The 17567-nt window shown below is 44.2% G+C and overlaps 1 protein-coding gene across 3 annotated transcripts in view; it reads right to left on the reverse strand.

Moving 5' to 3' along the window:
• ERI3 (ERI1 exoribonuclease family member 3) overlaps window positions 1–17567 on the reverse strand; it is a 322133-nt gene that overhangs the window by 108392 nt on the left and 196174 nt on the right. For all 3 annotated transcript variants that reach the window (XM_089514989.1, XM_089514990.1, XM_089514988.1), the window contains one exon: window positions 608–707. In XM_089514989.1, the coding sequence (XP_089371115.1) occupies window positions 608–707 (100 nt within the window). The remainder of the gene's footprint in view (window positions 1–607; window positions 708–17567) is intronic.

The following is a 17567-nucleotide window of genomic DNA, read 5'->3' on the forward strand; positions in this document are numbered from 1 at the left end:
TATTGGAATTATTGTTGTATGGAATTTATTGATTGTAATCCTGCTTCGATCCGTCGGGAGAGGTGGGAAATACAAATAAAATTTTATTATTATATTTATATTATATTATATTATGTCATAATGTTCACCAAATGCCCAGGCTTGGGGGAAGGAAGAGGAACTTCCAGGGAGAACCACAGCCATCACAGAGACTGACCTCTCCTTTTGGGAACCGTCCCCAAGTCTCTGAAAAAACCTACTCCCAAAACTTACTCTTAAGAGGCACTTAAGAGGAACCTGGGGGGAGGATCCATTTTAGTGCTTCAAGACCGTTAAAAAAAAAAAAAAAAACAGAAGTGGTCAGGTTTTGAAAATTATTCTCCCAGGTTGTACAACAGGTCTGGGGAAGATGTTTGAAACCTGCACAAGATGGAAGGTGCATATGAGAATATATTCAAGTACAACTGAACATCTGAGTGGGAAATTCTGGGCTGTGCAGCATGCAAAGGGCACGGGAGTGCTGAACTGGTGGCTCTGGATGGCCACAAGAGAACAGCAAGTTGCACTTTGCCCACTCCTGCAGACAGAAAACAGAAAGATGAGTAGAGAAATGAGACATATTACTAACCTATCCCACTGTGAGGCCTTCCTATGTGCTGTAGGTTCAGGCCTTTGTTCATGTCTAAGAGTCCATTCTTCGGCCAGCTTCCCATGGCAAAGCTGTATGCCTAGAAAAAGGAATGAAATAAATATTTTAGAGAATTACACATCAAGAGGGTGGCTCAGTATTCCAACAAAAGAGCTGACAGCTGTTATTCCAAGTTATAAACTACTTTGAAGCCCTCTCTATCAAAAGTTAGGATGATTTCTCAGGAAGCCCACAAGGATCTATCCTGCCCATCTATCCAGTACTCTACTTTGTATTCTGCAAAAAAAAGATTCACACTTCCTTCTCTCAAATTTTCTCTTCTGTCTGTAGTAATTTTGTTCAGAGGCTTTTGACTTGCTGTGGACAATGATCTTCATTTATTACAAATTCCATAACCCAGGGTGCCAAATTCTCCACATTTGTTATAAACATAATGACAAAAAATGACATTATGCAAATGTTAGTTGACTACTTCTACTAGCAAGCAATCAGATTTGATTTATTGTACACAAATTGTATACAAATGCCATTCACCATAAGCAACATTGTCAGTAACTCACTCATGAACATGCCGCCCACACGGGGCAAAGTACTCCATCTTAAGTGCATGCAAATGGGAACACAAAAGATAACAAATATATTAGCAGGCACAAAAAGGAAACAAGCCCATATGAACAGAATATGTTTTATGGATAGAGTGAATAAACCACACCCTTCACTCTCCCTAACACTCCTCTCAAAAATCAAGGGTACTAAAGTCTTTATCAAACACACTTCGACCTTTTCAGATTTTTCTCCACATCCTGAGGGCTATATACATTTTCAAATTAAAACTTGGCTTCTGTCATACATTCTGTGTTCTTTTCTTCAGCTCCAGAGTTAGAAAGACATGCCTTCCTCATTAATATAAAAATGTATTAATTTTTTTTCTATATTCTACCAATACAAAAGAACTTTGCCCCAGAACCTCTATGACTTCTGATGCTTTGTTTTTGTTTTCTTTTTTTCATCCACTGATTATACACTGGCATGCAGAGACAATTTACCTTGCACCTCAATCTTAGGCTGATCACTTCTAAAACAGATGACTGGCACCCAAGGAGTTATATAAAGGTGTTGTATGGAGTTCCATTTCATTAACAATTTTGTTCCTCGACTAGGCAATGCCATTATAATAAACTGCAATTTACATTGACAGGTCCTGTGTACAATGAACCCTAAAACTTAACAACACTGGTACAGTGGGCCTTCGTATCAGCTGCGGTTTGGTTCCAGTACCTCCCATGGATAACAAAAACCATTGGATGCTCAAGTCCCATTAAATACGGAGGACCATTCAGCTTCTTGTACAGTGCGCCCTTGTTTTATGTGGGGGATCCATTACAGGACCACCACCCCGCGTAAAACAAAAAGTGTGTATGCTCGAGCCCCATTACAAGTAATGGGGTTCATGCTCGTGGTGGGGTGCGGCACCGCATGTGTGCCATTGTTTCTTCTGGTACATGGCGCTGGAAGAAGCAGCACTGCTTTCAGCATATGCTGAAAGCAGCGTATAATACGCCCACGTATGACGTGGGCACACTGTACTCTGTTCTAAGCTTTACATCTGCTAAGAGCAATGAAGCTATTAACCAAACAATGTGTTCTTTTCTGTTTGCTTGACACTCTCGGACGTATTTATTTGTTGGGGAAGGAAGGTGTGGTAATTAAAGTATTCGTCCCACCTGTGCTATTTTTACTTTGGCTTAAGACCCACCAGCCAGCGATAGGTGGTGAGTCCCATACCATAGGGACAGTGAATGTACTCTGGGTTTCAGCCTGAACTTTCAAGGTGCTATTCAGAATATATTTTGAAGACAGGGTTTAACACCTTCGACAACTCCTTTAAAGCTCAAACTGAAACCTGGAGTGGATTTACCATGCCACAGGCATGAAAGCCACCAGCTGCCACAGCCACTAGCCCTAAGGAATTTGGCCATGGGGTGAAAACTATAGTACAAATCTCAGTGTTTAGATATGGAAGCTAGCCATGTTCTGAGTGTAATACTGTTAAATCAAATTGTGGTTAACCAACATACCCATTGCTTCTGGGTATCAAAGCTTCATATGCCCCAAAGCCTAGCTTTCTAATACAATATCCCAATAGGGGATGTAATTTTCTTTTTGCAGACAAGGCTCAAGCAGGACATCTCATGAGTACAGCACAGTTTCATCCATTTTTTATCTCATTCATCCCATACCAGAGCAAGGAGAGTTTTACTCGGGATAGCTAGTTCTGTGACAGCCATTGTTCTTCCGTTCCACTGTTACTTTGACCTGAAGCTCCCAGAGACTTCCTTCTACTGGGCCTAGTGAAAACATTAAAGTTTGTCTCCTGCTGCTTCAATACTTCAATCCTATGGTATTTGCAAGGACAAGAAAAGAAAGGGAAACCATTTGCTCCACATTTGTTAGATTAAGCTATAAGCTCTTCTACAGCCACATCCTTTAATTGCTCAAGTATGTGAACACTCTGAAAAACATGCGCTCCTCCCAAGCCCCGGTTTGGTCACACCAAGCAAAACATACAAATGTCTGAGGAAGGAGAACATTTTTTGTGGAAGGCACAAAATAAATGAGGATAAATGAAGATTCTAGACTAGTTCACAGAGGGGAATATGAAGGAAGAGGCAAGTGTTTAATTGTGTAATATAGGGCAGCAACACTAACCTGGAAACAGCTGGATAAAATTTTAGGGCCCCCAAACACTGTAATAATTGTGATTTGACAGCTACCTATCTTCTCCATCAAAAGGTATTGCAACAGCTGTGCCATTGTATGATATTAATTACACAAAGCTTAGCAATACTCAGGAGTTAGACTGCCGTGCAAGCTATTGTTCCCAGATGAGATCATGTCAATCCAGAGGAGAATACATCACTACCAGGTCCCTTATGTGCCTGTTCTCCAAGAAACAAGCAGAATGGGATTTTGACAGAGCTGGCAGATATCCTTTTCCCTATAAAATTAAACTAAAACTAGGAAATGCTAACAGCCAAGGTGGTACACGGGAGTTGTTACAATGGAGGAGAGCATTACGCCAAGTTCTGGCCATGAACATTAGGGCAAGTGAGTCTGTGAAGACTTCAGTCATGCTTCCAAAGATATATAGAACTACTGTCATGCCATGCTTAGCAAAACCACTGAGGCTTAACCAACCAGCTTTGGACATTATGGACACATAGCCAAAGACTTCTTTTCTTAAATCCTCATCATTAAGAACCAGAGGAAAAACCTATGGCCAAAAATAACTATCATAAATGGAATACAGGACTCCTCGAATTTTCCCTGCATCTTCCAAAAGGTTCTCAGAGGAATATGACAACATGCTGAGCAAAATACTGTTGAAATCACTGTGGTATTTATTGGGGGATGCACGCCTATTTCCCTTCTATTTATACATGTAAATTACTCACTAGAGAATTTTAAAATGATACAAGTTTTCATGTTCCTCCTTTTGACTACTAATGCAAACACACCCACAACATCCGCACCGCTGGTACGCTGAATGCCACATTCTTCTAGGACAGAAACAAAGCAAATAAATTTTACAAAATTTTAACAAGCTCTCTCTACACAGCATGCATTGTATTTCATGTTCTTCCATTACCCTACTCCTTCAGAAAGCTTTTGATCAAAACAAAACAAAATATGATCTGTCATTAAAAATAGACACCTTACCAGAGAATAGGGGAATACCAAATGTAACACATTAAAGAAAAAGGAGGAGGTGGAGTCCAAGATGTTAACCATATGTAAGCATAACTGATGTCCCATGTAAACCAAAAGAATGCATTTATCACCATTAGTACTGTTAGACACATAGAAGAGAAAGCCTCAGTGAGAACCTCAGCATGGTTTCTGCTTCACCAGTCTTTTAGAATACTTTGAGAATGTCAAGTACTATGTGGATAGGGGTGATTTAGTAGACTTTATGTACTTGGACTTTCACAAAGCATTTGACAGAAGTCTCTTACTTCAGCTTTCCAAATATATGTTAACATTTAAAGAATAAAAAGAACAGATCTTATGGGTCAGAAACTGGTAAAGAACAGAAGCAGCAGGAATAAATGGATCGATTCCCTAATGATTGAAAGTAAACAGTGGTGCCTTCTAAAAGAATCTCTAGCAGAACTAGTGCTATTTGAATGATGTAGAGTCAGAGGTGAGCAATGATGTAACCAAGTTTGTAGACAGCAATATATTCAGGGTGGTGGTCTTTCCAAACATAAGAGGAGCCCAAATGTGTAATTTTTGCAGAAACAAACTAAGAAAGCTACCAGAAAATGACAGATCAAATTCAAAATAAATAGGGCAAAAGCATACAAGCTAAGGCAAAAATATCCTAACTGTATGCATACTGAACACAATTCACTGAAAAAAAACAAGCAGTCAGACAGAATTAAAAAAGTTGATCTTAATTTGGAAGCTATTAGGAAAGTGGCCATACCCACTAAATTTGATCAACCTATTTAGGTATCGTAAGAAAAGAAACCAGCAGTCAAAACAATCAAGCTCAGATACACACTCTGCATTAATTTGCAGCCTTTTTAGTTTCAAAAAAAGGATGACTAAATGGAGCTATGACAGAGCTTCACAAACTTACTTATGAAGATTCTTCTCCTCACCACATACAGTCAGCCCTTTTTATACACAGATCTGTTATACACGGATTCAAGCATACACAGTTTGAAAATGTTCCAAAAAAGTAAAAATTTCAAATATCAAACCTTGATTTTCCATTTTTTATAAGGGACAACATTTTCCTATGTCATTATATTTTACTATTAATGGGACTTGAGCATACACGGATTTTGTTATACAGGGGGATCTGGGAACCAAACCCCAAGGTAACTTAATGAAAACAAAAGGAAATACAACTTTTCACAAAGCATAACTAATTTAAGAGATGTTTATGCCAAAGGATGTAGTGGGCAAGTAGCTTAGATGGCTTTTTTGAAGGGTTAAAGAAATCTGGTGAGTAATAGGTATATCAACAGTTGTTATCCATGACAGCTTAATGGAACTTACATGCTTAGAAGCATATATGAAGCATTTCAGAACACAGAGCAGAAGGACAGGTTGCTCACCTGTAACTGTGTTTCTTCGAGTGGTCATCTGCGAATTCACACAATGGGTTATTTCTGCGCATGCGCAGCAAACTCAGAAACTTCTAGAATCTCTGGGCAGAAAGTCATGTAGCTTTCTGCAGACTCTTGCAACTTTTTGGCGGTAGCCCCGCCCATCCCATATATAAGGCCCCTGGTGGCCCGCTCCTCTTCAGTTCCGAATGAGCCGCTAATCAGTGCGGCAACAAGCGTAGTCAATTGAGCAGACACTGAGGGGATGGATGGGCGGGTTTGTGTGAATTCGCAGATGACCACTCGAAGAAACACAGTTACAGGTGAGCAACCTGTCCTTCTTCTTCGTGGTCTCTGCGAATCACACAATGGGTTAGACTAGCGAGCTGTAGTCAGTGGAGGAGGGAGTGTCAATAACCAATAATTGAGATAAACAATAAAGTATGTAAACCAAACAACTGTGTTATTTATTAACAGCGCAACAACTCAATGCATGGCAGAGAGTAACACTGCCCTCCCAAAGGCTGCGTCCTGTCTGGCCCTGGCGTCCAGCCTGTAATGTTTTATAAATGTCAATGGCTGGGACCAAACAGCAGCCCTGCATACATCCTCGAGTGAGATCCCCGTCAAGAAAGCCGAGGATGCTGCTACCGCCCTAGTTGAATGGGCTCTAACCCGACCAGGCAGGGGCTTACCAGCCAGTTCATAGCAGAGACAGATGGTGTTGGCCACCCACTTGGAAAATCTCTGCAGTGAAACCGGTAGCCCTCTTTTGGCTTCAGAGTAACACACAAAGAGTCTCTCCGAATGCCTGGAAGCAGCTGTTCTGTCCAAGTAGAACGCCAGTGCCCTTCTAACATCTAGGGCATGGAGCTGGCGCTCAGAGTCCGTGGTCGGATTAGGAGCCAGAGTCGGTAAAACAATATCCTGGTTGATATGAAAGGCAGATACCACCTTTGGCAAAAAGGTAATGTCTGTACGGAGAACCACTTTGTCCTTGTGAAAACGGAGAAAGGGTTGGTCTACCCTGAGGGCACATAGTTCACCAGCCCGACGAGCTGATGTGATAGCTACCAGGAAGGCTGTCTTCCAAGTTAGGAGTCTTAAGTCAGTGGTAGCTAAGGGTTCAAAAGGTTTAGAAGCTAGATAAGTCAGAACAGTGTCTCAACTCCACTGTGGGGGAGGATCAAGAGCCGGTGGGTGTAAGTTATTAAATCCTTTAAGGAACCTCTTTATAAGCGGGTCCCGAAACAAGGAAGGCTTGTCCTGCAGCAAATAGTGGGACGAGATGGCAGACAGGTAACACTTTATGGAACTCAAAGAGAGACCTGCTTCAGTCAGTGTCAATAGAAAGTCCAGGACTACAGGGATGGAGACACGGGATGGTGGGACTTCCCTGGTTTGTAGGAAGGAAAGGAACTTGTCCCATTTGTAGGCATAGGATCTCCGGGTAGACGGCCTTTGAACTGCCTTGATTATGTCCTGTACTCCGGATGGAAGCAAGCTCAGGATCGAATCCTCCATGCCACCAATGGGAGGGACTGCATCTCGGGATGGTGGACTTGGCCGTTGTGAAGCGAGAGCAAGTCGGGCCGGTATTTCAGGCGAAGGTGGTCTTGGGCTCGCTGTAGAAGGGGGGCAAACCACGGCTGTCTCGGCCACCATGGGGTGATGATTATCACATCTGATGAGTCCATCCCTATTTTTGCCAGCACCCTGGTGATCAGTGGGAAGGGGGGAAATGCGTAAAGAAGGCAACCTGTCCATTGAAACTGGAACGCGTTTCCCAGAGCATCAGCTACACGCGCCCGTGAGCAGTACCTGTTCAGATGGGCATTGTCGGGGGAGGCGAATAAGTCCACCTCTGGCGTGCCCCATCGATGAAAAAGAAGGGAGACTACTTCTGGGTGTAATCTTCATTCGTGGCATGTTGTCTGGGATCTGCTTAGCTGGTCCGCAAGTTCGTTGTCGTCGCCTGGAAGGTGGATGCACTGGAGCAAAATCTTGTGTTGGATGCACCAGTCCCAGATCCGGAGAGTGATATCTAAGAGAGTTTTTGATTTGGTACCTCCCTGTTTGTTGAGGTAGTACATGGTGGTTGTGTTGTCTGTTAAGAGAAGCACCACCTTGTCGGAGAGAAGGCTTTGGAATGCCCTGAGTGCTTTCTCCACCGCCAGCATCTCCAACGCATTGATGTGGAGACTTGATTCCATGGAGGTCCATTTGTCCTTGACAGTCAATCCCAATGTATGGGCGCCCCAACCTTGCAGAGACGCGTCCGTTGTCAGCGTAATATCTGGTTGTGGAAGGGCAAACGGCATGCCTGAACAGACGTTGTCTGGTTGGAGCCACCAACGTAATGAGTTCTGTACTTTCCTTGGGATGGTGAGTGTTTTGTCGGGATGGTCCTTTACGGGATCGAAGACGGAAAGGAACCAGGACTGTACCGGTCTGAGTCTTAGCCTTGCCCATAGCGTAACAAAGGTAGTTGACGCCAAGTGACCCATTGCAACTTGTATCACACGGGCTGGAAGATGTCTGCGACTGAGGCAGGCCCGTACCGCCGATGAAAGGGTTAGGAACCTGGATCGTGGAAGGTAGGCCTTGCCTGTCTCCGAGTCCAGGGCTGTGCCTATGAACTCTATCCGCTTGGTCGGGGTCAGGTTTGACTTGTCTTGATTGACCCGGAGACCCAGTGATGACAATAGGTCCTGGGCAAAGTCCATGTGGCGTGTCAAGTCCTCCCGTGACGGGGCGGTGAATAGCCAATCGTCTAGGTAAGGGAAGACTATAATTCCCTTCTGGCGAAGGAAGGCGACGACAGGAGCCATGCATTTCGTAAAAACTCTTGGGGCTGAAGATAGACCAAAAGGAAGGACTTTGTACTGGTAGGCGTCCGATCCCACTGCAAAAGCAAGGAATCTGCGGTGGTCGTCCCTTATGCCGACATGGAAATAGGCGTCCTTTAGGTCCAGCGTGGCAAACCAGGCGTCCTTCTGCAAGAGTGGCAGAATAGAGGCAAGAGTTATCATTCTAAAACGTCTATAAACCAAAAAGGAGTTCAGTGCTCGTAAATCCAAGATGGGTCTAAGCCCATCCGGTTTCTTAGGGACAATAAAGTATTTTGAAAAAAAGCAGCAGTGTCTGCCGGAGGGATGGACAGGTTCGATGGCATCCTTGTCCAAAAGGGAGCGCACTTCGTTGAGAAGGGTGTCCGAAGGGATGGTGGTAATAACGGCTCCGGTGACAGGGAGTTCGGAAAACTCTAGGGCATAACCCTCTCGGACTATTTTGAGAACCCAAGAGTCAGAGGTAATAGAGGCCCAGGTGTTAATGAAGGGCCTTAAGGTGTTAGCAAGAGGGGGGACGAAGTGCGCAGAAGGGTTTCAGAACTTCTTCTTGCCTCGCGTGTCTTTTTTCTTGTAGCCTTGCTGATAACGGCCTTGGGATGGCTGACGACGGTCCTGATGTGATGGAGATCTGGGACGTCCTCCTTGGTGGCTCTGGTCCTGAGGCTGGAACTGGCGTTCGGGCTGGTGGAACCGTTGCTGCCCATGGTGGAACCAGCTCTTCTGGCCCGAGTAGCGTTGTCTGGATGGTCTGGAAGCAGAGGCCGACATGCCATGTTTCTTGGCAGCTGTCTTCATTCTGTAGCGGAAGCTCAGCTTCTCGTCGGTCTCCTTATTAAATAAGCCAGAATTGTCAAATGGCATATCTTCTATGGCTGATTTGGCCTGTGGGGTCAGATCCGACGAGCGTAGCCAAGCATACCGACGGAGGGCCACCGATCCAGAGAGGATTTTTGAAGCGCAATCCGTAGAGTGACGTGCTGATATGATTTGTTGACCACCAACCAGATGGACCTCATTGCGAATGGCGGTCATAATTCTCTTTTTGTCGTCCGGGAGCTCATTGATGACAGGGTCCATTCTTTCCATTAACAACTGGACGTAAGCTCCCATGCATGCTGCATAATTAGCAATCTTAATGTCCAATGCAGCAGAGGCATAGAACTTTTTTGCCAGGCCGTCGATCTTCCTACTCTCTTTATCCACTGGGGAAGAAGAAGGCCGGGCGGCGAAGGAAGTCTGAGAACCTTCGACGATGGCTGAGTTAGGTTTAGGATGATTGAACAGCCACGTGGGTCCAGATGGAGTGACCCTGTAGAGGTTCTCTATCTTCCTGGAGGTGGAGGCAATGGTTGCCGGGGCATCCCAGGATCGTCTGGCAACCTTCTCTAAGGAAGGTAGAAAGGCCAGAGAAGGTGGTGCAGGGGCACAGCCGTGGATCCTGCGCTCCACCAGGTCGAGGGCGTCCTCTTCGGGGTGGGCGACCTCTAACTTCAAGGTGTCAGCCATCCGGATGACTCTATCGGAAAAGGAACGGACGTCGTCAGATGGCGATGGGGCATCTGGTTCACTGAAGGCCAGGGTTTGGTCTTCTACGATCTGAAGAAACGGGGAAGCCGAACGGGAACGTGATGCGGAGCGAGATCTGCTCTCCGTACGGTATACAGGAGAGGCTTCTCTACCAGGGGAACGGCGTCTTTCCCGGTCTTCTCTACTGAGAGACGGACGTCTGTCCTGTTCCGAAATCCTGGAGTGAGAGGCTCTTAGTTGTGGCAAGCGAGGCCTCACTCCTCTTTGGCTAGGGATATTACGACGTAGGTGACCCACATCCACCGGCAACAAATATTGTCCAGTGTGACGGTCGTACATCAGATCCGGGTAGGTGTCAAAGAGATCACTGTCCGGTGGGTCTCCATCCAGTGGGGAACGATCACGGCGATCCCTGTCCAGGGCCTCGTCTGCCTCAGTTCCCAGAACGCCTCGATCTCTCCGGAGTGGTGAGACTCTGTCTCGTACAGAACGGGACGGTGATCGAGGGAGTTGTCTTTGTCTCTGTGGAGAACGGGACGGTGAGCGAGGGAGTTGCCTTTGTCTTTGTGGAGATGGTGGGATGTCCGAGTCTGGAATCTCACCCTCAGACTCGGAAGAGTCGCCCAGTTGGACTATGTCCAAATCCTTATCATGGACAGCCAAGTTGGAGGAGATAAGCACTCTCGGCTCCAAGGGTGGAGGCGCCGAAACAGAAGCGGACTCAGGTATAGGGGTTGCTACGGGCCGCGGTTCTGCTGGGGGCACTGAGATGGTGCTTGGGGGTCCTCTTCGCCTGGTCTTTGGCGGCGGGGAGGCTGACCTGGCCCTCCTCGATTCTCGCCTTTCCTTGGCCTTAGTGGGCTTTTGCTTATCACCGTGAGCCCTCTTAGGAGCCTTGTCGGGCTTGGCTTTGGCAGTGTCCGACGTGGACGCTTGGGCTTCGGCCGGAGCGGGGCGAAAAACCTTGTCATACAGGGAGGCGTTAAGCTTTTGGTCCCTGTTCTTCAGGGCTTGGGCGGTCATCGCCTTGCAATGTCTGCAGGACCCTGTAATGTGGCCCTCGCCAAGGCAGAGGACGCATTTGTCATGCCCATCGGACATTGGAATCTTGACCCCACATTTGGCGCACTGCTTAAAGGAAGCCATTGGGGCAAGAATATCCGTTACCAGTGTTCAGCGGAACAGAGTCGACGGTGTCCAAATCGTAATCGAAGAATAGTGAGGTCCAGTCCAAGTTCGGTAGCCAGTAATGGTCAGTCAGTATAGAGATTCTATGAGCTGCTAGAGCAAAGTTCCTCGAGCTGCAAACGCGGCGGAATGAAGGAACTGAAGAGGAGCGGGCCACCAGGGGCCTTATATACGGGATGGGCGGGGCTACCGCCAAAAAGTTGCAAGAGTCTACAGAAAGCTACATGACTTTCTGCCCAGAGATTCTAGAAGTTTCCCAGTTTGCTGCGCATGCGCAGAAATAACCCATTGTGTGATTCGCAGAGACCACGAAGAAGAAATGTTATTTTTGGGCTACAGTTCCCAGAATCCTCCAGCCGGCCTGGTCACTTGGAGTTCTAGCCAAAAAAGAATATTTTCCAAGTTCTGCTAAGATCACACAGTGAGCAAGGTTATCTAGATTGCCACTTTGATTGATCCAGCATGACTTGTTCTCTCCAGTGAACAAATGATGAGAACTACAAAGTCTAATGAAAAACTGAAGAGAGTTTATTACTTTCCCTTGACATTGATCTATCTTACACCAAAGCTACAGGTATCAGGGCTGTATCTGCACTGGAGAAATAATCCAGGTTGACACCACTTTAACTGACATGGCTCAATGCTATGGAATTCTGGGAATGGTAGCTTATTGTAGAACAAGAATTCTCTGACACAGAAAGCTCAATGTCTCACAAAACTACAATTCCCAGAATTTCATAACATCAAACCATGGCAATTAAATTGGTGTCAACCTGAATTATTTCTGCAGTACGGATCCAGCCTAAGTCTTCTATTTGGATAGGACCTTCTATATTCCCTAGGTTTGGACTATATTAAAGAGGACGCAGATTAGAGAGGATGGCAAGCCATTGGAACCAGCGAACACCAGGACAACTTCAACAGGAAAGAAGAAACCCTTAAAGTAAACAAGGTTTGGCTACCAGTCCTCAAAACCACCAAAAATCAAAAATCAAAACATGCAAATAAACACCACCCAAGGTCAGGCAATTTCCCAGCAGACAATGGATCGTTAATGAAACAGACACCCTGAGGCCTTGCCATTCGACACAGAAGAACACACAGATTAGCATATAAATCACTTCCTTCCAACCAAAGGTCACACAGTGTATATATACCCCAGTCATTTTCATGCCAGCATTCTCTGAAGATGCCAGCCACAGATGCTGGGAAAAGTTAAAAAATAAAACTCTTCTGGAACATGGCCACATTGCCCGAAAAACCCACAAAAAACTATGGATGCCAATTGTGACCTCACAGAGTAGGTTGGTTTGTTTGCTTGCTTTATACTCCACTTTTCTCCCATATGGGACCCGAAGCAGCTTACCATTGCCTTTCTTTGAATAGAGCCTAGTGCCCAGTATTCCCTAGCATTCTCCTTTACAAGTACTAACCAGATCTGACCCTGCCGGGCTTTTAAGATCAGACAGTATCTGGTGCCTCCAGGATATTTAGGTTTGCTAAAAACAAGTCATTACAGAATACAAAATATGAGCTCCCTTGTTATGTTGCCATACCCATGACATAAATGACTCTCAGGTCAATAAACATAAGGCCTTCATTTCCAAGATGTACAACTTAAAAATGTAAGAACCACAATGTTGCATCAGACCAAATGCCTGTTGAGTCCAGCAGTCTGTTTACATAGTGGATAAACAGTAAGTCCACAAGGAGGATATCATACCACACTCCCACTCATGGTCATCCACAACTATCCTCCACAGAGGCAAAAAGTCTCTGGTACTGCACAGTATACAGACTCATCATGGCTGGTGTCCACTAATAACCTTATCCTCCAGAAATTTGTCTAGTGCTCAGTTAAGGGTCATCTAAGCTGGCGGCTATCACTTCTTGTGGTAGAGAATTTCATAGTTGTTATTTCTTTTATCCATCCTGGATCTTCCATGATTCACAAATATAAAGATGTTTATGAAAGAGTATTCTTCTGAAGTATCTATTTCAAGGAAAAACAAGGAATGGATAATCAAACAAAAAGAATGTTCAGTTCTAAGTCATCACACCATGACACAGCTAGGGGACTCTTACAAATAGCACCTGCAGCCCTCCTGCATAGCAAACTCTCAATTTTTCAAATATAGTGTATTTAAAGCCCCTCCCCACCAATCAGTGCCACTGTCAAGATGTCCCTGGAGTTCCATCAAGTGGTTTTGGGTAGTTAATTTATTGCCACGTATGTAGCCATTTATGCTGCTTTGTTACTCCTGCCTTAGCAAAACACAGGGGCTCCACAGGTAATTAATAGACAACATTGCTAATCCTGTTGGGAGATGATTAGCAATTAAAACTCCTAATTCAGTCTATGCATAATTCACTGAAATTACAGCGCTGTGTACACAATGGAGAGGTTTTCTTCGCCTTTGACAAATACACACTGATATCTTTATTACTCATTCAAGTCGCTGCAGCTTAGGATCTGGTCTATTGCTCACAAAGGATACTGATCTTCTGGTTTTATTCCTCTTGTGTAGAGCTTCATCCTGCCATTGTCTGCCACAGCAAGAAACTTGGTTAGTTGGAGGGAATAGTTCTACCAAAATACCATGAGGAAAAAGCAAGACATCTCTTTTCAAACAGACACACCGGTGCCCCCTCCTGGCTTGAACTTATACTTAGAAGGTACCAGAAGAGAAGTTCATGCAAACAACTTGCCAGGTAATATCTAAGAAAATTCCACTCACATGAAGGGCAGAACTCCATAGCAGGGAGGTCAAAAGGTATTTTTTTTATCTGGCTCATTCCAGAAACAGCCAAAGAAATCAGACATCACCTGCTAGCGACTTCAGATCTTAAACAAAGAATCAAATACTCAAGGTTTATATTTTACAATTTGCTTATAGAGATACAGACTTTGCATGTAAAACAAAATATATAACTATAATGTGTAAAACACACATATCTCTATTCCACTGTGCATGCTCTTCATATGTGCTCCTCCCAAACAACCATGCAAATGTTCTGTGATGGCTTTTCCCCCTAAACCAAAGTAAGATGCATTTTTTAAAAGTGTGGGTGCCCCCCACTTCGTGTTGTATGCACTTTATTGGATTAAGCCCTATGTAAGAGTGAAGTGGCATTATCTCCTCAAATTCTGCCCTCTTGTGGTGTCCATCTGATATATTATATATATTATGTATACAGTGAAAGACTGTGCTCATCTGAACCTGGGGGGAGGTCTATCCACGCATCAGATTATGGTGGTTATGAGGAAGCAGAACAGACTAGTGATACAAGAGCATTCAAAAAGGTGATCTGTATTTTTTTTTTAAAAAAAAACCATCCTGCAAGCAGGAAACTAGCACATCAGGAAACACCTTTCCTCATAATCTTCCAGTTCCCTTCTCCCCCCCCCCTTTTTTTTTTTTTTTTGCTTGTTTGGTGTAGTGCAGTCATTTTAAATGTGATGCCAAAACTGCATCTGCCCCCAGTGAGCTGATGTAAAGCAGATCATTCTACTACCTCAGAATTCTATTGTCTCATTCTACTGCATATATAAATCAAGCCTAGGCACATGCGTAGACACATTCCTATGATGCAAGAGAAACAAGTTCATGAAATGCTTAATGAAAAGAACTGGTATCTGGAAGAAAACCATCCTGACATCTGTAAGTAGCAGCTCATTAGGCGTCCAGGAAGAGATTTTTCTCAGGATTGCAATCAAACGTCACTTACTTGGTTCCTTGATGCCTTATTTACTGCAGATCCAATGGAGATGTCTAATGTTTCATCTACCTTCTGTTAGGATTAATTCCTGTTTTTGCAGCCTAAGAAGACGGGCAAGGTATTTGCATTGAAATGTTTGGAATTTAAGTGCTCTCTCACCCCTTTTGGCTAACTAGGCAGGAAGGTTTGACTAGGTGGGTATAGGGTTCCCAATCCCTTGAAAAATAAATGGTGCAAGACCTCACCCAAACCCCTATGAGACCTCACCCCTTGAGACCTCACCCAGAACTCTATGGCATTCACCTTCCTCCATGTCACAAATATGCCCATTTGGAAGAACATTTTCAAGACAGTCATGATGGGATTACTGCAAACACTTTGAGAATACAGATTGACTGAGGCCTTTTAGGATATGGAAATGAATCAGCTTTTGTCACTTTAATGATGAACAATATGCGTATATGTAAGTGTGGTTCTTTGGAACAGTCATCTGTGAACTTATGGAGCAGTACAACTCCATTCTTGTTCAGTTTTAGTGGCCTTTTGATACCAGTAACCACAATATTCTTCAGAGCTAACTTTATGAGATGGATATCATATCAGAGGCATTGTTCATCAGTGGCTCTGGCCCCATCTACAAAGTTATTTTAAGAGAGCAATACTAGGGAGTGCTCATTGCTTCTCTGACTAATATTGCAGAACACTATTTTGTCTCCAGTGTTTTAAACATCTATCTGCAGCCACTGGGAATGGCCATGAGATTTGGTTACATTATGGAGATGGTTCCATCATATACTCATGACACCCAGACCTGTTTCTCTTTAACATCTCAATCAGGTGAGATTCTGCAAGCCTTGGAATAGGTCTAGATTTAGTGATGGACTAGGTGAGAGTTTGTAAATTGAATCTGAATCCTACCACAATGTATGCTTTGTGGCTGAGAGGTTCCCATGCCATGAGACTCTTTTTTTTAAAGATAGTTCAGAAATGTTACTTGACTCAGCATTGAAACTGGAGATATAGGTGTCTTTGGTGGATAAAAGTATCTTCTATCAGCTTTGGCTCAAAATAAGATTACTGCAATATGCTTTAAATGTTGGTGTCCTTAAGGTGGATCCGGAAGCTGCAGTTGATGCAAAATACGGTAACCGGGCTTGTAACAGAAGTCATATACTACCAGCATATTACACCTATGCTGAGGTAATTGCACTGGCTACCTATATGCTACTGGGCCTGGTTTAAAGTATTGGAAATACAAAGTAAATACAAAGCACTGAACAATTCAGGAACAGGATGTCTGAGGGACTGCTTAACTCTCTACCTGTTTGTGCAGAAATGCTATCCTAACAGTGTCTAAAATAGTGGTAAAGAACCTTCAGTGTCACAGCACTCATACTCTGGAATTCTCTCCTAGTATAAATGAAGCCAACTCTTTTGGGGTTTTCAGCATGTTCTGAAAATTTACTTATTTGAGCAGGTTATCCCAGAAAAGTTACCTTGCCCTATAGTTGTCATGCCCCCAGTGGACACATCCTCATCAGAGGATGAGCCAGCTATCATAGAGGAGCACCCCACATCAAGGTTGTCAGAAGGTCAAGTGAATCCTCAGACCAGATGGAAGATGGCAGTCACCCCTCTCCTTCAAAGTATAGACAGCCTTCTTTCTTAATGGCAGTGGTGCTACTTAGCCAGCAATAACACCGTTCTGTAAAGATAGAGGCTCTGTTGACTGGCAGAAGTAGAATTACTGCCTGAGTAGCAATAGCAATAGCAATAGCACTTACATTTCTATACCACTTTATAATGCTAAACACTCTCTAAGTGGTTTACAATGTCCCCAATAAGCTGGATATTCATTTTACTGACCTATGGAAGGATGGGAGGCTGAGCCAACTGGAGCCCTGCAGGATCAAACTCACATTTTAGCTGCAGTACCAGCATTGAACCACTGTACCACCAAGGCTCCTTTAAATGAGTAAGGATTCCTATGAATAAGGGAATGAATAGAACACTCTTTACAAACAGACCAATTCTACAAGTAATGCGGCTGTGTTTCAGGTGGGACCTGGAAAGGCTTTTGTTTGAGGCATGGAGTACCTACACTGTCCCCTAATTATCTGGTTCTTTGTGGGTTTCCCTTGTATTTGGACTTCTTTCAAATCTTACTTCTTGTGCCGACTCTGGCCTGGATCCAACACTGGATCCGCCTGCCTTGTACATATCCTAAAAACCAGATCTAGAGGGCTGTGAACCCCTCTGGAACAGATTTTCTGAGCCATGGAAGCTAGATGGGGAGATGAGAAAGTGGGAAATGTTCTGCTTCTACTGGTGTAAATAGTGGAATCTCCCAAAACTACAGTCCTTGATCTTGACCTCTGTGTTTGGACTGTTGTCAGACCTTGCTTCTCTCCACTGTTTGGACTTTGGAACTGCCTCTTGTGAGTGAAGTACTGACCCTTGCTAATGGGTAACCTCTCTATAGCTATCCCACCTGAAGCTAACATTGGTTGTTAAGGTAACATCTTTTATAAG

The sequence above is a fragment of the Sceloporus occidentalis genome, unplaced genomic scaffold (genome assembly GCF_023333645.1).
Source record: "Sceloporus occidentalis isolate IW3139 unplaced genomic scaffold, rSceOcc1.0.p SCAF_3, whole genome shotgun sequence".
Classification (NCBI taxonomy): Eukaryota; Metazoa; Chordata; class Lepidosauria; order Squamata; family Phrynosomatidae; genus Sceloporus; species Sceloporus occidentalis.